The sequence below is a fragment of the Corvus cornix genome, chromosome 2, assembly GCF_000738735.6.
Source record: "Corvus cornix cornix isolate S_Up_H32 chromosome 2, ASM73873v5, whole genome shotgun sequence".
Classification (NCBI taxonomy): Eukaryota; Metazoa; Chordata; class Aves; order Passeriformes; family Corvidae; genus Corvus; species Corvus cornix.
Window position 1 is genome coordinate 36,885,687 of NC_046333.1, and position 26,473 is coordinate 36,912,159.

The 26,473-nt window shown below is 44.0% G+C and overlaps 1 protein-coding gene across 1 annotated transcript; it reads right to left on the reverse strand.

The window, feature by feature from the left end:
- Positions 1 to 6,642: 6,642 nt before the first annotated feature.
- Positions 6,643 to 17,739, reverse strand: POMGNT2 (protein O-linked mannose N-acetylglucosaminyltransferase 2 (beta 1,4-)). Its single transcript, XM_010398886.4, is given in 5 exon segments — positions 6,643 to 7,470; positions 7,472 to 8,912; positions 12,344 to 12,493; positions 15,859 to 16,038; positions 17,523 to 17,739. Coding segments are annotated over 2 exon segments (1,698 nt in total). The 5' UTR covers positions 8,821 to 8,912; positions 12,344 to 12,493; positions 15,859 to 16,038; positions 17,523 to 17,739; the 3' UTR covers positions 6,643 to 7,121.
- Positions 17,740 to 26,473: the final 8,734 nt, after the last annotated feature.

Here is a 26,473-nt window from a genome sequence, read left to right on the forward strand (position 1 = left end):
TGCTCACCCTGGGATAAACCACACAGGCAGCTGCGTCCATCACAGCCTGATGTTACATACCTGCCACCCTTCCCTACACCACTGCTACAGTAAGTGTACTCTGCTGGTCAGAGATTTCCTAAACCTGGGCTGTAAGAAATACCTTGGTTTTTTTTCTGAGGAGAACACTCTTAAATTAGGTCCTTGCTCAGAAAGGTGATGACACCTAGAAGGGGAACATGCGATGTAGAGAATGAAGCTTATTGCTCTTTGGTAGTTTTCTTTCTGCCTACAAGCTTTGCAGTGCAGTTTTGGAAGGCAAAGGCTGCCCTGAGATTTCCACCAAAAATTCTTCACTGCAGACAGGCACTATCAGGTCAGCCCCACCAATTAATTTCCCAGCCCTTCCTCAAGCCTGGGAAAAGGAAAATGGTTTAAATAAACCACTATTTAATCAGAGACACCCCCTCTAGACCCTAATCAATTACTGAAAATTGTTTCAAAACCAGCTTTGAATGGAAAGATAGCTCTGGGATTTAGATATTTCATCAAAAAGTCTCCATAATAGAGTTTGGTTCTTCGGTTTGATTTGGTTTTGTTTGTTTGGGGTTTTTTTGTGGAGGAAGGAAAAGTTGTCAGAAACAAAATGCTACTCACAGAAGCAGCAGTTGGGACATGTGATGGTGGTGTTTGGCCCTTTGGAGCTGCAGCACAAATCCCTTTGTCCCCTTTCTTCAAGGACACAGCATCTTCCAGGCATCAGCATTAACCGGAGGATGTCCTACAGAGTTACCTCCTGCCCAAAATTTAGCAAGTGAGGAGGGAAAAGAACAAGAACCCAAAGCATCTGAAGCTCCCACTCCCAGACAACTGAATCCCATTCTTCCCCCTAAGCAAAAGGCATTTCAAATTGCTCCTCTGAAGCATCATCACCATCCTGAGGAAGGAATTTGGAGGAAGAAGAAAGGAAGACATTTTTCACAGCTGTCTGGCTCCGAAACTGAAAAGTATTCAAGTGTGGAGGAAAGCAGCTTTCTCTGTCAGAAGGAAATAGATGAAAAAAATATTATGAAATATGGAGGGCAGCACTCATCTTCCATTGTCCTGCACAAATGCTGCTGTCAGGGACTTCGTGGCCACAGCTGGACACACACAGGTGTTTTCTCATTGAGCTCTCCCCCTGCTCCCCTCTGCCTCAAGTCCAGCTCAAAATTTTCATCTGCTAATGGCAAAACAGAAGATGGAATCTAGAGAAGAGCAAATAAAAAGGGCAAAGTAATGGAGAGTGATATAAATCCTTGAAACAGAGGAGCAGGATTGGGAAGAAGGCTTGCACAAACAGCAAATCTTGGAGTCCCTAGCTAAAACAAAAGGATTGGACCTACAGTCCTCCGCTGGTGTCTCACCTAAAAAATAGAGATCTTTTTTAGAGTAATTCACTCCAGATTACAGCTCCCCACATGCCACCTCCCTCTCCTCCATGTTTCTTGGAGTGAGAATCCCACAAAAAACCCAGACATATTTCATGAAAACCTTAGCCAGATGGCCACCAGCGCCCCTACCGTGCCAGGCAGCTTGAGCAGCAGCCTGAGCCTGTGTCTCCTAAGCCAGGTCTGTCACACCTTGCCACCCACACAAGCCCCTGGGGGTGGTGGGTAGGGAAAGGCCAGTATCCAGCTCTGGTTTTTTAGCACGGGTGAGATCACCCCAAAGCAGGAGATCCATCAGAGTCCACACAGCAGCTGCTGCCCCAGCACTATTTGTGGATAGCAACAGGGACCTGGCAGGTTTTTGCCAGGCAGACTGAAGAAGCAGGAGGAATTTACTCATCACAGAAACATCACACCGCTAGGAACATCCACAGAATAGCACTGTTGGAAATCCACAGAGGGAAAACAACATTGCTGCTGGGGATGGAATGCCTTGTAGACTGTCCCACCTCCATCCACCTTACCCACATGCTGGCTGGCTCTTGCCAGAGGCTGGGATAATACTAAAGCAAGGAGAGACAAAAGAGCAGGGAGTCTCTAGGGCAGAGAAGAGAGATGTTACCCTGAGTGGATCTGTCGGTGGATGCTACATTATGCATACAGGGACACGGCTAACCCAGAAGGTAAATCAGGCAATTGGAGCGAGCTGTTTGAATACACACCCAACAAAGGGAAACTCAATTAAATTTTAAAGGCAACACATTTGAAAATGGCAGGACTAAGCAGCATAAAGGTGGCGATCGTTGCCAAGTTATTTCAAGCAAACAGGAGGCTATTCCATGCATCTGTTTGAAGTGCCAACAATTAATTTAGTAATCAGCATGCTTTGAAGGGACAACTTGAGAAGGTGACAAGGAGGGCTAGGCCCTCGATCAGTGTAAATTCACCATGGCTTTCTACGTTGCAGCCAGCCCCATGCTAGCAGAGGGCTTGGCTGAAAGCCCCTCAGCAGGGACATGCTGGGGGAGGTGACTTCTCTTACATAAGGACGGTGATGTGCCTCACACACGTGCAGATGGTGATGCTTCTCATACCACCCACAGCACAGATGGACTGTCAGTCATCACATTGAAAGCCCTTCCAAGAGTGTGCCTACCCCAAGTCCAGCAGGGAAAAATTAAGTCCTCTTTTATCCACTAAACCTACCCTGCCTTACACCAGCATAGACACCAGAAGTAAAAATATTATAGAAGTAAGTCTGCTATTTATACAGCTCAGCAGAAGAGATACAGCAATAAAGATGCTGAAGTCACCCTTTTGTTCAATGCAAGTTAAATGATGGTGTACTTACAGAGTTCCTTTCACCCAGGGATCTCGGAGAGCAACAATCTCCTTGCTGTGCACTTGGACCAACCAAGTGTGCACAACCTCCTGTGCTGAGGAGGCTAAAGACTTGTGTCAGGGCCCTTACCAGTCCACCTGGGTAAATGTGCCTCTGCCTCGGAGCCATCTACACCAACAGCCTACAGGGTGTTGAAATTAATATCCTAAGTGTCTTCACTTAATTTGGGTCCTGCGAGGCGTTGGTGTCTTGGGACAAGAGACATCCACAGATCCCAGAGCAGTGGATATGCAAAGCCTTAAGAGATGGGGGCAGAAAAGCAGCCTGAAATGGAAGAAAGAATAACAATTTTAAAAATCAATAGACAGCTTTAACAAATATTCCTGTCATACATTTACCTTGAGTAATGTATTTCGCTGTTAGGGATTGAGGGGATAAAGCCAAAAAAGGCACTTTGAATTATTTCTTACCAGCATCTTCTAAAAATGATCTGGTTTCTTATGCAGACATATTTCATAAACTGTCTTTCAAAGAGCTTGGGTTTTTTGGTTTTAATTTTCCTTGCCTCCACAGTAGTTCTTTAAAGTCACAAGTTACTGCTCTCAAGAGTTAAAATTTGCTTAAGAAAAGGATCTGTCAAAAAAGAATCAGGAGAAGGGAGAGGAAGGAGGCAGAAAAATCTCAAATTGAACACTGCAGACCCAAGAATTTTGATTAACTACCTCTAGTCACCTTCTGGAGGTGCAAAACCCACCCTGCGTGACCAGTCAGGGCTGCAACTAGCCCATCACTGCCTGCCCCTACCACCCATGGTGGTACTACCATCAACCTGCAGTTCCTGCTCCAACACCTCACGGGTCCAAGTGCTCCATTCAGTTCCTCTTCATCCTCATACATGTCAGTAAGAGCCCTCCCAGCACCGCAGCCACTGGCTGGTCCTCGCCCTTGGACTAATTAGGAGATACGAAACTGCAGCCAGAGGAAATCCTCCTGGATGATCCATCTCTGCAAGCACAGACAAGCCCAGCAGCAGCAGTGAGTTCAAGACCAGCATCCTGCACTGTCCCCAAAGGGCTCTGGATTTAATCCCAGCTATTTCTCTTCTTCCAGGACAGCGTGGCCAGACAGCACCAGAGAGCATAATGTATTTGCTTTGGCAGCAGAAACAAAAGATGCAGCGGTAGAAGTTCCAAGTCTCTTGCACAAAGTAGCTTGTCAAAAGGAGCCCCACAAGCTCACCCAAGGAAGACGCTCTCCTGGAAATAGACTAATCCAGCTCCAGCCCTGCCTTCCTGCCCACGTGAGAGATGCAGCCTCAGCCCCTGTACACAGAGAGTCTGCATTCACTATAGGACAGAACTTTAAATAATGCCAGGCAAACATTCCTTCTGATCCATCAAGAAGTGGCATTGACAGAGAAAACAAAGGGAAACAAAGAGCCCATCAGAAATGGGAGGACTGGAGGTGAGAAATGGAATGGGCCTGCAAAGCACTGATGGCAAAGTTATTAAAAGGAAAATTTACTGTGGAAAGATGCCAGCACTCCAGAGCAGTTCTTGAGGTAGTATAAATCAGCATAACATTACTGCGCCCAATTTATGACAGCTACAGGCTGGACCAGGGGCTCTCAGTGCCGTGTGCTCTGGCAGAAGAGGAATTCAGGTATAGCAAGTGAGGTGCCAGCACAGACACACTTACACTGGGCAGGTGTTAGAGGCAAATGACATCACCAGCTCAACTTCAGTGCTCAGCTATCTCAGAATTTGAAAAGGAAAATTCCCTTCATTTTCTTTCTGCCTCATAAAGCACTCATAGCACTGATGAGGAAGACAGAACCTGAATGCACATTTTTGGAAAGCACGTTTGATTATCTTCTGGAAAAAACGAGTCTCTCTCTGAACACGAGAGAATGTTTCATGCCAGAGTTAAGAGCACAGAAACCTACGTATATGATACTTCATTGCTCTGTAGCCAATTTTGTTGATTAGTCATTAGGATATGAGAAGAAAACAGTTAATGTGCTGTAACCAATCTGCAAATGTTATAAAATCTGCAATCATATGGAACTAATTTTAAGTGAAATGGGATGATCTACAAATTACAGGCAGGATTACTACAAAAGGCATGGAGAAAAGCAGGCAGGAAGGCAACAAGCAGATCGATATCCTGCTGAGGATGAACAATGGTTCGGAGAACACAGGCAGCTCACACACCCAAAGAAAATTACTTTTGAGAACTGATACAAAATGAATGCTGACTAAACTTCAGATGTCTGAAGACTCATTCGCTACCAAATAGGATACCAACAACACCACCTTTGCAACAGCCAGCAGCATGGCCACTGGCCACAGGGCTACCTTCAGCTTTAATGGATGTAGGGATGCATAACTGCTGTGAAACCCTTCTGTGAGTGGGAGCTCATCAGCCAGTGAGTTCCTGGGGAGCCACAGGTCCTGGAGGCTTCCCTGAACAGCTGCTTTCACTGTCATCTTTTAGGAAGTTTTTCTCACCTCAGCTCTGACATATATGGCATGGAATATGCAGTCACATGGCGACTTTGGGGCACAGCTCAAATACTCACTTCAGCAAGAAGCCTATTTTATCCTAAGAAAACAACAATGCGAATGAATATTCCCATGCCCCTTTAAAATATCAAGGCAAAAACTATTAGTTTGGAAGGTTACAATTTCAAAGGAAATGCAAACTTTGGGACTCATGTTCTGTTTCTTCCCCTCCTTTAAATCATAAACATGTTTGAAAACAAAGCAAGACATAATGAAAATGGATATACAGAAGTAGCACTTGCCCGAAGGTCCAATGTTGTGCTGTGGTGTTTCGCTCATTTTTCAATCCTTCTGTTTCTTGTCTGAATATGTGCAGCCATGTTTTACTCCCCCTCTCCCTAGAACCCCTAATTATAATCCTGCCCTGAGATGCTCATCTATCAGCCCAGAAAGCAAGACATTTATCCTACTCTTCAAACACCCATCCAGACCTTGGGAGGAAGGTGTGGACTGGGGAGGGAGAGGAGAAGAAGGCACTTTTCCTGTTGCTTTAACACTGGTGATAAACTATGGAGGATGCTCACAACTTTCAGGGCAACATCTCACAGTCCTGCCCCTTTCTTTCTCCCCTCCTCAAGAGCTGCACTTGTGACTCAGAGCTGTTTTTCAAAGACAGTGCCGTTTAGGGTATCCATCTAAAGCAGATCTGAGCAGGATCAGGTCTGAAGTACTCAATATCTTACCCTGGCACTGAAGCCAGATTCTGATCTCAGGGAAAATGAATTTAAGTCTAGAATAAACTACTCCCCTCACTGGAATAACAGAGGTATGAGTGTCATCAGCCTGATCCCTGCCACGTGCTCTGGCCAGCCCAATGCCCTGGCACCACCTACCTGTTTCCTGCCTGACTCCCCTTCCTTCCACCAACATCCAGGAACACCTGTGCACAGAAAGCTTCCCTTTGCCACCACCTGCCTATTCCCTAGCAAAGCACGTACCTATTAGTAACTATTATCAACAGATTATTCTGATCAAACACCAAAAAAATGGATTTTCTTGAGCAGATTGCTCTAAGTGCAATCTCTTCCCCATCACCTCTCCCAAATCACCCCACTCCTTTCTCACACACCTAAACAAGACTTACAAAATGAAAACTCCTCAAACACAGTAAATTATTTTATCTACTCCATCCCTTCTACCTCCTGTTACTACAACCTTTTGCGATAGGGGTGCAGTTAAATCTGATTTTAAACGTGAAGTCGACACTGTAGTCTCATTCTCTTCAGTCAAAATATGAAAAATAAAAAGCTACACATACACATTTTATCACAGCAATGGACAAATCTCTCACAGTAATACTTTTGACAAATAATAAAATGCAAAAAAGTATTGAGGAAGTTTACAGCAGTTTAATGAAGGCTCTCATACAAAATCTTGAACTCAAAGTTACAGTCAAGAGCTACTGAAAAAATAACTTACAATGAAAAAGCAGATGAGAATTGCCCACTTAGCCATGGAATTAACTGTGCTTAAATAGTCACCACACAATAGGAACAAATTTAAATCACGACCAAGGTACACACAATTCACTTCCATTCTCTTTTCAATTACATGTATTCAGCATGTAATTTAACCTCTGGAAGTTACTCTGAAGAACATAGAGGTTTTCTTTTTTTTTTTTTTTTTTCCCAAACACTCACTGGAAATAAATACCATTGAAAGAATACATGTGGAGTGCAATAAAATGGACACTTAGGCACTGGTACAGTCTAGTCCTCTTCAGCCCTCTACAAACTACAAGACGAGAAGTTTTAAACCACAGATGGAGTGGAGAGCAGGTTAGAGCTGTACAGGTAGTGCAGCAGGTTATGTACTACACAAGAGCACATCTGCAAAAGGTCCCAGGAGATTTTTGTTGAAGATGCAGCGTATCCACACCAGGTATATCGTGAAGGGCTTAATGTTTTCTGAGAAGGTGTGATTCTGATGGGACAATATATAAGGCATGTAAGTGTTTTCCCCTTGCTCTTGTATCCACACTTCATATTTTACTTCTCTGACCTTGAGATACCTCAGATTCCAGGGGATCTGCCAGGACACAGCAAGTTTAGCTTCACTCGTGCCCTGGACAGAGGCCTGACACTTGGCATCCCTCACTTTGCCAGGGTAGAGGCTACCAGACCACTTCTGCTTCTTGGGTCCGGGACTTATGACTAACCTTTGTGTCCTGGTAGGCACGGAACAGCCACTCGGGGTTGCGGCAGCAGAGGTGCCGTGGCACCTCCGTGCTCTTAATGATGCGCTCCTGCTCCGCTTTGTCCAGGTGAGCAATCCCACCCTGATCCCAAGGTCTGTCCGGGTAGGTGACGGTGTCTTCCTTGTCGGTGTTCTGCCAGGCAATGTACTGCAGGTCCATGCCAGGAAGGGTTGCCAGGGTTTTGTAAGGGGTGTAGTGTTCAGGGTTGATAGCATATGGGAAGAGCTCCACCACCGTGGCCCCTCTTGGCAGGAAGAGCGACATGACTAATTGGGCCCCGTGCATGCTGACCAGCATGGACGCATTGCTGATCAACCGGACGATGTCAGAAAATGAATGCTCCTCCAGAGAGACGGAAATGGTTTTCATCTGAAACTCCTGAGCGAGAGCCAGGATTAGTTCTGCCTCATTTAGGATAAGTCTGTTGATTGTCCGACTGAACACTACGATGTACTCCTCACTGGAGCTTTCCTCCAAGCTGATGTTCAGTTTCTGCATCATGAATTTGGTGAACTGCCTGATCTCATTACCAGAAACCAAGATGTTAGCCTTTGGCCCTTGTGGCTGGACAAATCCGTACTGGTACCAGGTGGTGATTTTGGATAGTCCCACATAGGATTTGGTAAAGCAGAGGAGCCTGCCCAGGGTTTTAAGCTCCTCCCTGAGGAGCGGCTGCTTGTTACTCAGTAACTTGTACAGGTCAAAGTGAACACCTTCACTCCAGCCTTCCATGAAGAAGAGTCGTGCCTCCAGATCTAAGTCGGAGAACTGCTGCATGGTGTAATAGAGGGGGAGGAGGTCGTCATGAAAGACGTGCATCAGGTTGTCTGGGTTGAACCTGTTGGCGATCAGCGCCACATCAGGCACAAAGACCGGCTTTGGCATAAATTTCAGCGCAGCAGCTGGCAGCTCCACGAAGTTGAAGTACTGGGTGTTGTGATCTTCCACAGAGGAGAGGTCAAGCAGAGCCGGCTGGAACCTCCGGGAGCCCAGGTTGGGCAGCATGACGGAGGAGTTGCTGTGGAAGTAGACAAACTCCTCAGCCTCGGTAGAGTAGCACAGGGACTCAAAGCGGCAGATGCGGTCAGTGTGCATCCTGCCAGTGCACACCATCCTGGTACCGTTCTCCACCAGGGCCTGCAGAGCCGCATGGTAGTCAATCTGAGCCTCAGAAAGTTCCTGAGACTGGCGCATGAGGACCAGCTCCTCTTCCACCATGGCGGCATGCTCATGCAGTTTGATGTACTTCCAGAGCACGGCAGCAAGGACAGACACGAGCAGGGCATTGAACACAGCTGCTATGTTCATTCTGTAGTTAGATCCTAGCAGGATGACAGGTGGGGAATGCAATGGAGAGGGAACACATCATTAACACTCTTTGACATGGTGAGGGCAAAGACCTGTGGAAAATAAACAAGAAAGGAACCATTTAAACATCAGGTTTACAGCTCCACCATGAATCATATTTTATGGACTATTCAAGAGAGTTTAAGCTTCTTTCGGTAATTTTTCCCCTTTCCAGGGAATGAGGGGAAAGAAGAAAGAAGTGCCAAAGGTCTCCCCAAAACTGTAAAAAAATACAAAGCAAACAGAACTGGGAGCTGCTCTACAGGAAGGCTCCTCTCTCATTTTCATTTCTATGCTTTTGAAAAAGAAAATGTAAAAGAGCTTAAGGATGAGCTCTATGAAGATCTGTTAGAAAGAAAAGTATGTTCTCTGGGACTCTGGATCACTCTGCTCTTTGCAGACCACTCCCACAGTGAGAGGAAATAGAGCACTGCAGTCACTGGGCCACCTGCAGAGGACTTGGAGACCAAGCTCCTCCTCCTGCTCTGTGTGGCTGAGAGCACTCAGCAGTACCTCTCACCTTCACTGTGCAGGTAGCGATAGCTCGAGGAGCATTGCCAGGACAGATTTCGCTACACTCCACGTGGAATGTGAACTAGTGAACATCACACTCAATTTCATTTTATCCAGGGGTGGGGAAAGGACTTGCAGGTCTATGGACTACCCTGTGGGAGAATCCTGAGTCACCTGGGTGTTGCTTTGGCTGCAATCCAGGATCAATCTAGGAACTGCCATCATCTTCCAAAAGAAATATTGGCATGGGAGAGAGGAGAGCTCTGCTCTTTATGAGAGGAACTGATGTGTCATTAAAGCAATCAAACCTTCATTTAGTGAGAGTCTGGCTCACACCAGCACAGCCAACTCTTATACAAATGATAAGCTAATGCATTTGAAGGGTTTCACTGTTGGCATTTTCCCATCCCAACCTGAGAACCTTTTCTGTGCTGCTCCAAGGCCTCCATGATTCTTTTTCTGTTAGAGCCTGCCACTGTTTTCTTTCTATGCAGAAACACTACTGGCTTATATCAGAGTATTGATTATAATTTCAACTGTGAACTTCAATTGAGGTATTGATTCACCTACAGAATTTATGGGCTTCGATTTTCATTATGCATCAAGATTCACTGATGTAAATAGGCAAAATTCACAGGCTGTAAATAATTGCATCCATGACTCATGGGGAATTCTAGGAAGGGAAATTTCTGATTAGTATTTACCCCACTAGATTGTTTCCAGCTGCCATCTTTAAAGGTAGCACTTTTAAGCTTCCTTTGATACAAGTTTGCCATGGGGGAAAAAAAAAACAACTATGTCTCAAGTACATGTTCTGACATCCCAAGCACGCATTTTAACCAAGAAACACTTCTTACATGGCAAAGTGGAGGAAGTTAGCCAGGCATATTTGGGACCAAAGCAAACACCTCCTCTACTGCCAAAGGAGTTCCTTTGAAAAGAGATATTGCAACCTAAAAGCTTGATCCTGCAACTTGCAATTGAATGGAGAATCATTCATGGAATTCAGTGAAGTCTGAAGGGATTCCTATACCTCATGAGATCCCAACAGCCTGCGGGATCTGTCTTAGGAAGAACTGAAGGTATGTGGGAGTCTGAATAATGCTGAAGAAATGAGTACTAGCTGTAAGCCACGCAAACTTGAGAGGTGATCTTGGGGGATCTGAGCAAATTCATTTCAATTTCTAGCTACTCAAATGAAACAGAAATGAAGTCCACCTCCATAGGCAAGTGGTCTGAAAAACTGCTTCATTTAGAAACTTTTGCAAGCAGCAAATTAAAAAGTTATTGTTTTGATTTGAACCATGGAAAAAAAAAGGAAAGGAACTTAGAGTGGTCATCTGATTATCAGGGCAGGATCAACTCTCCATAAACCATGCCCCAAGGATGTGTCTCTATCTCATTCTTAGTACTAATTCATCTCTTCAGCCAATCTCTGTCGAGAGAGGCATGAAGGACTGTGATAAACTCTTTTCTAACACTTAGCCTTTGTTCCCACCACAGCAATTTTAACCGGGTCTTGTCCCAGGTGCCACAGATATCCTGCACAGAAAAATGATGGCTGTCACATCACATCTCACTCTGTCCTCCTCTGTCAACAGGGGATGACTGCTGCTCCTGATGGCTTTGCAACTCTCAACCATGGCTATTCCATGGACAGCCTGGAATGGAAACCCACTGGGGACAGCAGTACACCACTCAGGTTCTGCTAATGCAATCAAACCTGTTTTCAGAAAGAGAAATTTTTGATGGGGACAGATCCTAAATTATTTTGTTGGTACCGACTTTCAAAGCTTTGTTTTACTTCTTCACTGTCTTTGAAAGATGTCTAATGATATCATCCAGCTCTGTACATAACCTCTCCACTACAAACCTCTCATCTTGTGAGCACAGCTTTAAGTGACTTAAACAGCATCACCAAGGAAAGGATCGAGCCCCAGCAGCCATGTGCAAAGCCTGACAATCAGTACATGGAGGAGACCTTTAACAAGCAAGTCCTCTGCTGCAAGCACACACTTAAAGGAAGGCCAGTCCACAGGCATTGTGAAAGTTAACTTCTCTGGGTCACAAGAACAAAGCACCTACAAATTCAGTGGAGTCAATGCAAGTTGCAACAACTCGGCAGAGGAAGGAAGATCACATGGCTTCTTTACTATTCCATTATGGCAAGGTGAGTGTGTATATGTGCGTGTTTCAAAAGCATAAGAAGCCCACAGTCCATAAAAACACCACTGATACCACCTGCATTTCACGGGCATTTTGGTGGTAGAGAGTTCTGCTGACCATTACAAACCCCTTGAGCCAAACAGGCCCTCTTGAAAACAGCCTGTTCAAATGTTTCACCCCTGACTGATTTGTTCTCTCCCCTCCAGCCCCAAGGGAAGGCATAAGAGGCACTTCAGAGATGCAGCCTGATGGATGCAGCCAATGTTCAGAGGTTAGCAATTTTCATTTCAGACTCTGCCACAGCCACACCTGCTAAATGGCTAGGAATGAACAACTCAGCTTTTTAGTAAAAATCACCTGCAAGGCCCTCTTCCACCTCTTCCCTCATTACAGCTCTTTCACTTCCCTGCACTTAGCTGAAGTGAGCGTATGTACTTTAGCCAACCAGGTGTCAGGAATATGTGTTAAATGTTAGCAATGCTAAAATAATCCATCTTCATTTCTGTTCCTCATTGCCAATTCCTAAATCCTGGTTCATGCTGCCTGGAAGAAAGCTGCTTTTGCTGGAAGTGAACAAGGGGATGTGGACAGGAAAGGGTGCTGCAGGCAGAGTGAAAGGAGAATTTCACAGGTACTCATAGAACTGTCTTAATTCTTTGCCTGTTTTCCCACATTTTATCATCCACCTTTTTTTAATCTGACACTTTCGGTGAAAACAGACCTTCAAGAACGATAATTTTTGGTCCCTCAGGGAACGATAGAGCATAAATAGTAACAAACAATCCCACAGTTTGCTTTTACGTACCCAGGAGAGGCTGCACCAAGGGAAGAAAGGCAAGCAATCACTCTCAATGTCCCCTGGTTCCTCAGTCCCCCAAGCCGAGATCAGTCATAAAATGCTGTCAGCAGCAGTAGACATGGGATAGGAAACTTTCCCAGGAGGCAGAGGGTAACACTGAAACAGGTGAAAGCATTTCGTTTTCTGCCTGAAGAGAACTGCTTCACAATAAAATAAATTTTCATTACTAAATCTCCCTCACAAAATGGGGCTAGAGCTGCCATTCCCACAGTGTTATCAGAGAACATCCTAAGAACTGAAAGGCACTTGCAGAAGTGGCAGGCCAGACACGCTGTTACTTTTCTTAAGAGCAGAGTGCTCTGTGCTGTTTCTTTCTCCATAGAGGGCAGCCTCTAGGCCAGTCAGCCCCCGAGCTGCTCACAGACTCCCTCCTCCCCATCCCTACCACACTCATCCACCCTCTTACTTCCCAGTGATGCTGGGATAACCAGGGCTCTGCTCCACGTGAGTAATATGCCCCAGTTACCTGATGCCTTTTCCTGGTCTTAAAATCAAGAGTCAAACAAGGTTAGAAAGGAAAAAGGGATTTTACTTTGGTATTTATTTTAAGGATCTTTAGGTGCACTATATCTAGGTCAAATGCATCAAAATGCACACCGCAATGCCCCCCCCAAAAGATCTGGTATAACATTAGAGGTCTTACTAATTAGCATATCTATCAAAGATTCCTCAATGAGAGGCTTGAGTGAGCCCCCCTCTCCAAGGAGCCTTCCCCTGGATGGTTCTATCTTAGTTTACAGAATGTGTTCTGGAGAGCACCTTGGGGTCTGGGGCACACTGATCCCTAGCTACGAACCTTCTAAAATGTTTAGTCTCTTAGCTTGACAAACAAGTCCAAGAATGTAGGCAAAAAGCACTAAGAATACAGAAGTTGTAAAAAGGTATAACGGGTATAAAAGAAAAGGCAAAAAATCTTCATGGCATCATACCAAGGAAATTGCATGGACTGACATTTTTCCACTCTGCTTTGAAATGCTAAAGCATCATCCTTCAGCACCAGGAGAAATGACAGCTGATAGACCAGAGCCAAGCCAGAAGAGACATGCATGTAAAAGCTGCACAGAGCTTCTTGCTGCCAAGCTGGCAAAGGGCAGTGATGTCCGTCCCATGGGAGGGGATGGGACGTGCCCTTGAGGACTCCCGAGACAAGTGGGCTGCAGGGGAGCAGCAGAGTGAGAGAGGGAAGCAGAAGAGGCAGATTTCCCTGCCAGTGATGCTGACAGGGCAGGGGGCAGCAGACTTAGAGCCAGACATGGAGAGTTCAACAAAAACACCGGTGTGGGGGCAGCTCAAGACTGTGCAATGGAATTAAGAGAGCATATCCTGAAGCCTGCAGCTCAGCCACAATGGATGATGCTCCAGCAGCTAAGAGCCTGTGGGAGGGACTCTATTTTTGGTCAGCTCATCTTTACTCTTTTTCCAAGAGATCACAGGCATGAAGAGCTTACCCCATTTTCTTCCTCCATCCCTATTCACTTAGCAAAAGCATCCCAGTTTCATTCTCACAGCCCAGCTACCTTTCCTCTAACTAGCACTGGCTGCTGGTGACCAGGTGAAGTCTTCAGGAACATTCATTTGGTGTGTTCAGCAGGCACTTCTGGCAGAGCTCTCCAGTGTCTTGCAGGTCCATAATACTCTCCTTCAAGTTTGCACACAGCAGCCCCTTCTGCCTGTTAGCTACAGGTTATCTGATGTATTAAACATCCTCAGGAAGTGGTAAGGACACAGGAAACATAGATGGAGACACTGCTCTCCATCTCCTACTAACATGTCTAGGAGATCAGAGTGGGTGGGATGAGAGAGAGGAATTTCCACTAATAGGCAGCTGGCATAAAGAACTGTTTGGATTCATTTAGGAGATGAGTTCTGTTGTTCTTTTTTTAATTGTGAAGCTACAGTAGGATGAATCACTAAAGCTATTAATATGATGGACAGTGTTCCAAATCTCTCCATTTTAAAGACTGCAATCTAAGTAAGAAATGGGGAGAAAAGTTACAAAATCCACATCAAAAAACCCCAACTACAAAAAAGACAAACACACACTACTAAAACCCCCAAAGGGAAAAACCAAGAGCTTGATTAGGGAGAACAAGGGCGACCAGCATGCCTAAAGAGGGGTCACCTATTCTTGCAGGTATTAAAAGAATGAGAAGTGCTGGTTTTGTCTATTTAGGCTTTGACAAGCTTTTGTTACCAACTGCCCAAACATTTTCCAGGCCAATGTTTAGCTTCCCAGAGCTACAGCAGGCTAAAAAGCCTCATAAAATGGAAAAACAAAAAGCATGAAGGAGACACATTTCCAGAGAGCATCACCACTCTGTGCACAGAGAGAAATGCCTCCTCATGGAGGCCAGCTTGGCTGGTCAGCTCCTGTGCACACAGCCTGCCAGTGGTGGCAGGATGTCCAAACAGAACCATCTCCACAGTTCCCAGAAATGCAACACAACTGGAAGTGGACTGGGGCTGCCCTTGCCACAGGACAGCGAAGGAATTATGGCAGAGCTGCATGGGCAGGAAACGGGCTTCTTGTTACGGTAACACACTGGGAGGGGTAGGAGCAGATACTCCCTCCTCAAGGACATTTTCCCCATCATCACTTCCTACCCCTGGATCCATCCCTTGCTAGACTGGCTTTCCAGGACCAGTACAGGAAGAGAAAAGCATGCAAACATGGCATTTCACACTCCCCCTGCAAAATGTCTTCTGTTCTTTCTCCCATCCCTGATGCAAGAGGCTTAGCTAAGGATTCAGTGTATGTAACACATGCAGTTTTAAATACCTACTTCATTCATGCTCAAAGCAGAAGTTGCTAGAAGGCAACTTTCCCAATTGGAAAGAGGGGGAGTTGGGATTCAGCAGCCAAGAATTTGCTTTTATTCTCATCTCTGTCACAGATTCCCACAGAACTACAAGCAAGTCAATCCCCACAGACCAAAAAGCTGCTATCATCTTATTCACTCTATTTATTTAATGAGATACATATATCTTTCACAGTACATAGCACATTAAAGAAAGGATGGTACACTGAATGATTGATATACTGGAACATTTTCTTTGTAAAAAGCAGCCAACTGTAGAAGTGCTGACTTTTTAAACAGGAAAAGAGCAGATTCTTGTAGAGGGAGTAAGCTCAGCAGTTAAAGATAAAAATATCATTAATGAAGCCTGATACAAAGAAGGGACATGATAAATAAGAATATCTTGACTACGTAGTCTCAAGAAGAATTTTAAAAATAGAGCTTTATTCAGAAAAAAAAAATCAAAATATTACAATATACTTAAAAAAAACCCTGTCTTATGAAACCCTTATCTATAGAGAGTTGTGATCAAAATTAGGTCTATCTTCCGTTTTTATGGTTTAGCATAAGTGAGGAATAGAAAGCAAAACTGTTAATCTTTCTATACGAGACTGAAACCAAGGAGACTGAGGCTCTGTGCAATGGTCCCTACTGCAAACGTACCTTCAGTATGAAGAGGAGAAGTCTGGTGGCTACAGGACACCTGCCAGTTGCACTTATGGATAGAAAACTTAAGTTTTCTTCCATTTAATTTCAGAGCGAGAGCTGGGACAGGAAGAGATCCAACCCTTCACAATGACTAGCAGCCATTGATTTAGTATTTGCTGATACTCCTGTCTTGATCTACAAAACAAAAGGTTAAAAAATTCCAACACTAAGCAGTCAATACATAGAAGCAAACCACAAAGCTGAGCTAAAAGTATAAATCTAAAAAGAATATTTCTTGGGCTTTTAAGATCTGCATTTCCAAGTTCTCTCCTCCATCCATAATGGAGTACAAAATCCTTTCCCCAAACAAAATCCCAGATCTCCAGAAAATTCCCCTAAATAAGATGCATTTCTGATAAACGAGGCGAGAGATGTAAGAAAAATGAGCTAAAAAGGTGAAGAAAAAGAAAAGAAGGTATTCATCTCAGCCCTCAGGTCTTGTTCACCTTCTGAGAGTTCCAAGCCTAAAGATGAAAACCCAAGTTATTCAAAATAACCATGGCTAGACAGAGAGGAAAGCTTAACAGACAGAGTTCATCCAGCTAATCTTTGTTCACCCGAGTGAACAAAGTAACCTATCTGGTTACACTGTCATTAACAGCCCTGTCATAAGAGTAAAGAACCTCCCGTTTTGCCTGGTTTCTTGCTTTTAGTCTGTAAGCAAGATACTTTTGTCAGAAAAAAAAATGTCAAGAGAGAAGTAGGTTTATCTTACTTCAGTGGTCTGCCTAAAGGAAAGATGGAGCGGGGGTAGCTGAAGGGAAAATTTACTAATGCTGCAAAGCTGAATTTAAAATAATGTGATGCGAAATCCCAAAGTACTGAACAAGACGATCTTCAGCCACTCCAACTATGCCTCTGGGCTTTAGCTGCCATTTGTTATTCTCTGTACTTTATCTATCCTTTCTTTCTCTGTTCTCCAGCAGGTAGAGTACCTGTGTTATTTGGATCCTGGGACTGGTGCTTAGCAGCATTTACAGCCTGAGCTCTCCCTGCTTTCCATCAGCATGGTGCTCAGGACTGCTCCGTGTGCTGCAAATTCTAAGCAGGAGCCAAAATTGTTTGGAGCACAGCACAGCCAATAAGAACAGTGAAAATCCCTCCTTGGTTACCGCAAGCTCCACATTAGCATGCTTTTAGGGGAGGGTAAAAAAAAAAGAGTAATCCCATAGCAGCACCTGTCCAGCAAGAAATACACTTCTGCAAACCTACAGAATTTAGTCCACATCAGAGGTGTTTTCCCCATGAGACTTCTGTTTAAAAATGATAAAGCAAACCGCTAGTCAAACAAAGACGGACTACAAAGACGTGGGATTACAAATGAACTACTGACTCCCTTCCCACATGTGCACACACATAGAGGGATTCAGTGTGAACTTGTGGGGAAAGGGGAGCGAGGAGATATCAAAAACATGCTAACCTCCCCCCTCCCCTCAGTACACTGCAACCAGGACTGCCAACAAAACTGAATTCAGAGCCGTATGTGATCAGCACAGCAAACACAGCATAGTTACAATGACACCCAGCAAAGAAATGCAGTAATTCAGAGCATCTGCAACCCTTTTAGTCCTGGAAGTACTATCACTGGTAGATCGGTGTTTCAGCACATGCATGCATACCTGGTGTTGCTAAATAACAGGAAATGCTATCCGGTGCCTCTCTTTCACAGGAGAAAAGAAAAAAGAAGACACCTTAAAGCTATGCTTTGCAGGGGAACGAGCACTCTCCAGTCTTCTTCTTTCCTCACCACCACAAAGAAAAAGCAAAAATCCCATCTAAGAGCTCTCGGCACCGTAACCCGTGCACCATCTGCAGCCTGAGCTACCTCTCTCCCCCAGGTCTGAGCATGCTCTGTCTACCGGCAGTGTCCTATCGCTCCAGCTGGCTCACCTCAATTTGTTAGCCTCCCAGAGGTCAGCCTTGCATGCAGGATGATTTGCTGCAGTATTCCTGCAAATCCCCGACGGGCGGCCACACTGAAACAAACACCACCGTGCTGTTTCACGGAGCTGAGCATGTCTTGGGAGACAGGCGGCAAACTGCTTTGGGGAGGGGGGACACACGCATTTTAGAAATCCTGCTTTTGAGGATCATTAACGCCACTGCTACACCAAACACCTCACACAAGAGAAGAAAACAATAGGAGAGAAAGGAAAAAATGCCCCTTTGCTAGAGGACATGAAAGCCTTTCATCATGCTTTCTAGTAATTCCCTTGGCACCAAGGAAGGAATTTCCCAGCTGTGATGGTCAGCAAATGGCTTAGAATTGAACAAGGCTGTGATTGCCCTCCTTCAGAGACCCAGGGAACAGTATTTTCAAACTAAAGTTATTTTTTATGGTGGAAACAAGTAATTCCTAAACACAAAGGCACAGAAATTATCCAGGAGCTTTTAAGAGAATATCCTACTGCACGCAAGCTCATGGAGGTGAGTCCCTTACACCAACCTTCAGAGCAGAGCTTGAACCTGTGGGGACTGAGCAGCTTCATGAAGATGGCAAACCAGATAGTACTGACTGGGAACATTTCCAGTTCTTATCCCATAGTGGGATCTACATGCAGACCACAGCCCACCAAAAGGCTCATGGCAGGAAGTCACACCACTAAACACAGGAGTGAGATCTCAGCCCCGCAGGGACACTCTTGCAGGCAGATCACAAGCAAACATATGAGGCACTCTGCAAACGTGTTGACTGTATATTTGCAGGACACATCTTGTTGAATATCTGTCTGTGAGGATTTTCCCTTTGAGACCAAACAGGTAAAATAAGAAGGATGAAAAAGAAGAAAAGTTCTCTGGCACCTCTTCCCACACACTCAAGGTGGATTTTGAACTACAGCATGAGCTTATGTCTGTCCTGAGAGGATCTCACAGAGACACTGGTCAGTCACATCTGCCCGGAGGAAATAAATAATAAAAAAAGAGCAAAGTGAAGAGAGCCCACCCAGTGCCCTCAGCCTGTCCTATTGGGACTAAGGAAATTCAGAGTCACCCATCTCTTTTTAAGGTCATCTCACTGTCCTGTTGCCCCTCTGAATACAGAGATGTTGCCTTGTGTGGAACAAGTCTGATATTTTTCCTCTGAATTTTGAAACTCCAGGAGTGGAGTTAGATTTGGAGCTCACTTCACTTGAGAAAACACATCTTGACTTGGTGCTCTTTGCACTTCAGAAAGCTCCACTGCATGACCTACCTTCCACTGATGCTAATGGGAGCCTTTCCGCTGACCCCACAGATCTTGGCTAGCGACTTTATCAGTGGGACCCCTGATAACCCAGACATACCATGTTGGTCTCTTTATCTTAGACAAGCTTTTATTTTACTGGAGAAGAAAGGACAACATATACAGACCGGTCTTCTATTTATGAATAAGCTTATTCTCTACCTCTGCAATGAGTTATGTTAATGGATTTCTTAGGTACAATTTATCACATTGCACAGAATTTAGAGAGTTTAACCTGTGTCCTGAAGATGGTCCTGTTGTCAATCTGCCACACCACAAAGTACAAAACTACATCATTAAGGGGTGGGGGAGGAACCATAACCAAATAATTCCAGCAACTGTGAAATAATAACTGTCCATTACCATTGCACCATAAGGCACTGAGTGTGGCAGTCCCAAGCTCTTCACAGTCAGCACCTACTACAGGCTGGTAAGGTTTGAATAGGAGGTCTTGGCTCAGAACTAAGCATTTGATAAATATTTAATACCCCTCATAAAGTTGCAGCCTTCAAAAACAGCATCACATTTTAGAACTCCTAAAAAGCAGTACAGCACAAACAAAACTCATCAAGCTAGCAAGAAAGTCTGAATAGGTCCCTCTTGGTTTAGGGCTGACAGAGAGCAGGTAAATCATTATTTACTGAATCTTTGCCTTGCACATATATGTTGCAGGGGTGCCTGCGTCACTCTGAGTCACAGCATTTATTATTTATAGTCCCAGAAGGACTCTCTATAAGAAATTGTTCTTCCTGCAGTGCTTTTGAACCAAAAGTGCATTTCAGTTTGAGAGCACAAAAAAAAAAAAATTATGCCTGAACTAACAAAAAAAGTCTTTGTACTGATAAATACAAAAGGAGACAAAGGAAGCATTTGGTTTCTGGACACCAAGATTGGGACTTCACACAGAGAGGATGACATTTTGATTCTGCAGAAGTTAACATTAAAACTCATGTCAAAAGGACCAGGACTTCAGCCAAATACTGAAAATTCCTAACTAAGCAAGAATATACTTTGACAAGGTAAAAGGTATTTTTCTGAAGAATATCTCAAGGGCCAAACACCACTTTCCTCAACTGCCTCAAGAATGACATACTCCCAAGGCTTAAGAGATGTAGGGTGCAAGTTTTACATAAATACTAGGTTTAAAAAGGTTTAAGTATGATCAAACGTATTTTACACACACACACACACACACAGAGGTTACATGTCTTGACATCAACCTGACAAATTCATAGATTTATATGAGATAATTCATGCTCAGAAGAGCATTTTGGTAAGTAAATGATGTTCACCAAGACTGACATAAGAAACCAAGGGTGAAACATTGCCTGAGATCCCTCGGTATGGCCTCACCCTGGTGCTTCCCACAGCCGCTAGTTGTTAACTATTTTTGCCCAGGCAGCAGGAAGATCATCTGCCCTCTCTCAGATGACACTTCAATATTAAGACACAACCTCACCTGAAGAAACACATCTTCCATTTTACAGATAAAAAGACTGAAACTGTCAAAGGGATCTGGGTGGGATGTACCATACCAGCATCCATTAATACGGGAGCAGCTTCCTGTGAAAAATCCACCAACAATCAAAACCTCTTGTGTACTCCAAGGTTGTATTCGTGGGCTTCAGGGCTCAAGACAGAAGCTGGGGCCTCCAAGACCACAGGTGACAGAGTAAACATGGTAAAGCACAGAGAGGAATAAGTTACCAGCTCTGTCACTATTGCTCTCAAAGAGCTGCTAGAAGAGTAGCCACAAGCTTGACATGCTCTGTTCCCCACACACCCTCCTCCCATCTTCTATTCCCACCATACTTGCAATGCAGAGGGTCCAGGGGCCTCCTGCGTGCCTGGGAAACCCCCCTAGACCCACAATTTAGCCTCAAGTTGGAGGCCCTGTCAGAACGACTTGTCCTGGGAATTCTGGAGGAAAAGGAAGAGAGCCCCTTTTCCTGTCTGTTGAGACAAACAGGGCAGTCACAACCAACAAGTCTTACAGATGTCTTAGGAAATCAAGATGTTAGTATCACAGCAAAATAGAGCTCTTGAAAGGAAGAACACTCCTGAATGTGAACATCATAGGGGTACCAAGGTATGGAAAAGAAGAGACATAACAGAAACACAAAACTTGCTTTTCACGAACCATCAAGCCCTTAGATCTATAGGGGTGAACAGATAATAACTGCATGGAAGTATGCAAAGGATGGGGCTTAAGATGTACAAGAATTTAACTGCCTTCACTGGATTATGCAACTGGTTTGCAAGTGGGCTGCAGTTGTTCCAGAATTGACTCGAACATCTCGGTTCATAAGCAGGATTACAGGAGGGCTTTGAGGATCAGGGTCTAGGACCTTGACTGTTTTTGTGGGTGCCTTCCAACTCAGAATATTCTATGATAGGACTGTTCCCTGAGCTGCCTTTGTTCTAACCTTCCACTTTTTCTGTGTTCAGAGACTTTGTGCTTTCTTAAAAACCTTGAGAACCCAAACCTACAGACCAAAGTCCTAGTGATGCTTGAGGTGGCCACCTAAAACACAGAGACTAGACAAGAATAAGAGAATAAAAAATGAGGTACTTTTTTGAAGGGCCTTCAAAGGTACACCCTGGGCAGTCAAAAGGCTACACCCAAGATGAACTCTGGGTCACGAGTTCTTCACACTTTTATAAGTTTGGTTCATTTGCATATCAGCGTTAATTCTCCAATTATAACCTCAGATCATGATGTAATTACCCCAAGTTTTCCCCCCTCTTTAGAGGCTTTTAGTTTACACATTTTGGGGCCTGGTGTCTTTGAGGTGGAAACCTAGAGAGGGTTTGTTAATGTCTAACCAGCATGAGAGAACAGCAGCCAACAGGCCACAAGAAACATCAGAGTTACACACTAGGCAGCACAGGATTTCAAAAATATAAAAGTTAAAACCTAAGGCATCGCTAATACTTCATGGAAAGAACTCCACAAGAAGCAGTAGCAGCATCTACAGTCTTGATCAAAACAGCAGTTTCGATCCAAGCTGCAGTGTGTGCTTCAATTAGCCAGTCTGACAAATGCCTGGAAGTAGCTGCAACAGCAGCATGACAGGAATATAGTTCAGAGCCAAGCTAAAGGAGAATCTAAATCAAATCAGGGGAAATAAAAAGGTTTACTGTCATTTTGAGTCCCTTAATTGCAAACAGATTGTTTTGCCTCCAACGCCCCCTTCAGCCACACCTGTGCAACACATCCTCACATTTTAAAGGATGCAGCCAGCATACAACCCAACCCTATTCCTAGGACAGCAGTGTAATATTAACAACAAATAGGAGCACAGTATCACAGGACACCCTCCCTGTAGTGTAACCATTTAGACTGATGCTAAGGGAGCACAAAACATCCATGTTCTGGATGGGGAGCATATCCCAGGGGTACTGATAGCCACATGAAATCTCAGAACAGAGCATTAGGTCTCACAAATAGTAAAATGACTTACACAGGAAGTAAAAAAAAAAAGGGTGTTTCCTGACAGCATAGGCCACAGAACTGAAAAATATCTGCTGGCCAATTAAAAAATATCCTAACAATTGGGTTTTGATTAGTACTTAAATACCCCAGTCTGATCTTCCCCATGGAAAAGAATTCTTACCTTGTCCCTCATCTGATTACAGTATCATCGGAACACCCAGCTGAGAAGTAGTAACACATGGCTGCAGGCCAGGCATTTACTGTTTCAAATGTTGCTCTGAGGGCTACCACTGCTACTGAGAGGAGGGAGAAGAAAGCAAATGAATCATCTTTCTCAGCTTCAACATGAACCACTGCACACAATAGGGAAAGTGTGATGAATACACTGAATTAATTGTAAAAACCTATTTCAACTCCTCCAGGTGTCATATGCAACAATTTACAGTTCAATAACTAAGAAGAGCTTCTTCATGCTCTTAGCAGCTTGAAAATTCATGGAAAGACTATTGAATCTAGGCATACTTATCAAGGGCACAGCAGTAAGAAGAAGTCCAAGCCTGACTTGATGGGAAATTTTTGTATTAGACTTGCTGTTGTATTTATTTGAATAGTAATAAAAACCAAGGTGGTTAATTTTTGCCCCATTTTTCCCACCAATAAATCAGTGTATCATTCCCCTACAAGCCCTCCTTGTGACCCATTTGTGTGGAGGTTTTAACACCCCCATAAATATATATGACATGACATTCAATACACACAAGAAGGTGAAAGTTTCAGAGAAAAAGCAGGAAGTATCTGTTGAAAGAGGAACACCTGCAAAACTACTGATACAGTTGCTATTCACTTGCGGCCCTTCGATGATGGGAGATTCCTTACCCAACCCTGCCACAGCAGCTCATTTCTGTTCCCTTCCTTCCTACCAGCAAGATCTGCTGCCTCTGTTGCATCAAATGCTGAGTCAAGTCTTTGGCAATGAGCATCTCTTCAAATAACTGAAGTGTAACCTGACTCTCACTGAGAGAAGGAGCAACATCAGCCCAACAAACCAACTGTTTAAGACAGCTCCAGTTAAAAACATCTGCCCTCATTCATTTTGTACAGCTCTGGGTCCATGTCCTGGTATTTGCAAAGCCAAGAACAGAGTGGTCTTTCAGCTACTTTACAGAGTATTTCAAGATATCAAGGGCTCTCCAGATAGCTTCCTACATCAGGATGTGCTTTTCCATCTCTAGGCTTCTACTAGCATTGATGCAGCCATTCCCACAGAAGCCACCTAGCACAGGGAGGGTTGGAGCAGGGCTGAACCCTCTCACTAGCAAAGCATTCCCAAGATGAGCCATAGTAAAGGCATGGGTGCTGTCACACCCATCAGCCTCAAAGAGGAAGGTTCTTGTGACCTTGAAGACAAGACAAAAATGCACATATGTACTGGCCACAGGCAGTGAATCCTATCCCAGGTCTGGAGACATCAGAGACAGAGGACATTTACAACCTTCCTGCCTTGGCTCATCCTGCTTCCCCCCTTCTATGGCAGAATGGTGTGCTTATAATCTGTCCTGAAGGCTGACAGGAGCAATCTGCTGAGGTAGCCAACCCTTCTTTCCAGGCAGAGGGATTAAAGCTACAGCACAAAAAGCTTCTCTTGCAACTATGAAGACCCAAATCTGCACTGGTATTACTGCAGCAAGTGTATGAAAGGAGAAAGGACCAAAGTCAGGGACTGAGGACTGACTAGAAAACAACCATCTTGCTAAAGTGACTTACAGTTACACAAAATAACCACCATTTCTTTATCATCAAGTGATGAAATACACCAAACTAAAGTCCAAAATATACTGAAATAAAAACCCTCTTCTCTCATTTGCTTGAATATATTTAATGCTTAAAAATAAGCCTGGACATAAGAGTCCTGTGTTCCAATGGGACAATACATGCACATAAATTAAGAAAGGACTAGAGAACTTTGTGCATAATAGCTTGCCTTGTGACCTCTGTGCTAAGTACATATATATTTGTATATAATACATATGTATGACTATTGCAAAATTCATATAAAAGATTACAATTAAGACAGAGACTACATATTTCTTTTAAGTTTATACCCACATTAAAAGATGATTAATCAGTGGTTTTATAAATCCAAAGAAATTAATTTCAATGAGCTGCTAGCTTCCCAGCTTTAGCTTTATACTTTGACACAACCATAACATAGTCAGAAGCCAAGATGCTGAAAAGCCATATATAAATGTCTGTGGAACTGTCCCAGGCAACCTTACAGGAGAAGGGAAGGTGACAGCAACGCCAATCTTCATTTTCTATTAACTCTCAGGTCTCTACATGAACATGAGTAACAGCCTAAGTAGTAAAGAACAAACAGCCAGAAGCAAGGAGCAGAGGTAAGAACAAATCATTAAAAACTGATAAGCACCAAAGGCCCTAACTTAGCTAAAGGCAGTAAAAATGCAGACACACGGAGAAAACCACATAATGCCTCCTCAAAATGAATCTGGTCATATCGTTTTAGTGCTAAGTGACTACCTCAGTGCAACACCACAGTGTCTGCTAGGAAGGGCAGTATTTCATCTGCGTGCTTAGAGGTCTGAAAACCTATTTTCCCAGGTGTCTCTCTCCCTCCTCCTAAAAGAGAAAATTACACAAATTAATCTTTGTGCACCTTTTTATTTTTCACCGGTCCTCCTCTTCCCTCCCGCCACTCCTCCTATCCATTGTGAAAGGTAAGCAGGAAAATATTGAAATGAAAATTGAAATAAATGACAACAGCAGGAACAGCCTGAGTCCGGTTGGGCTCACAAAAGGGAGTTTATGATACACTTGAGTCAGTGCAAAAAAAGAGGTCATGAAAGTGCTGTCACACACCTTTCTGGAGAGGGCTTTTTGTCCACATAGCTACAGATGAAAGCCTCATCTGCACAGGGAAACTAATTTTCCAGTGCAAAGGGATTTCAATTCACAAATCACCACCATCCCACTCAATTTATGTTACAAGTGGCCAGATGGGAGAGGGGAAAACAACAGCAAAGTAAGGCATGAAGCAATTCACAACTAACTCATTTCCAACACATCAAAGGCTTATCAATGAATGTTCTGTGTGACAGACTGTGGTCATTCTGTAACTACATCTGACTGACTGCTTGCCAGAAGCACATGCAAAACCCCATCACATCCAGGGAATCTCTGACAATACAAAGTGCATTCTCTTCTGAAGGGGGAGTGCAGTCCCTACACACAGACTCAGGAGGGCTTTTTTCCTGGGACAGAAGCATTTGATTTCAAATTCCTTCAAGGCATCTCCAAGGCATGTTACACAGACTGTGCTTAAGTATCTCATTGGTCACCTGTAATTCAAAACTTACATACAGCTCAAGACTGCACGAGTGAAATTTTAGCACTGAAAGACATTAAAAACTCACAACAAGGCTTTGAGAAGAATGTAGCAGAAACATCCCAAACAGTCTGGTTTAGAAGACAGAAAGCTCTGAGAAGGGAGAGCAAAAATTACTTTTCAGTGTTAGTTGTAAGACTTCCCAAGAGGTATCTTATGGTTTACTATCAGAGAGCACAACTAGATGAATAAGAAGGATCTATGTGCAAGCTCACTTTATGCAAGAGGTACATAGAGCATAACCATGAAACTCATCATAACTCCTTGACATCATTAAAGCACGGTCCTAGCACACAGCTCTAAGCTGAAGAAAGAGATGGTTCTCTGAAACAGCAGTAGCCTACGCCAAACTTACACAACAAGGACTTCCAGTCGAGGACTCAAATCCCGTAATTCAGCTCCTCTTTGCTTCTTGAGCAGCAAAGAAGACAGCAGAGCAGACTTTAGAGACATCTTTCCCTGCTAATTACATGATAGCAGTTTAAAACAGAGATTGCATCACACCCAC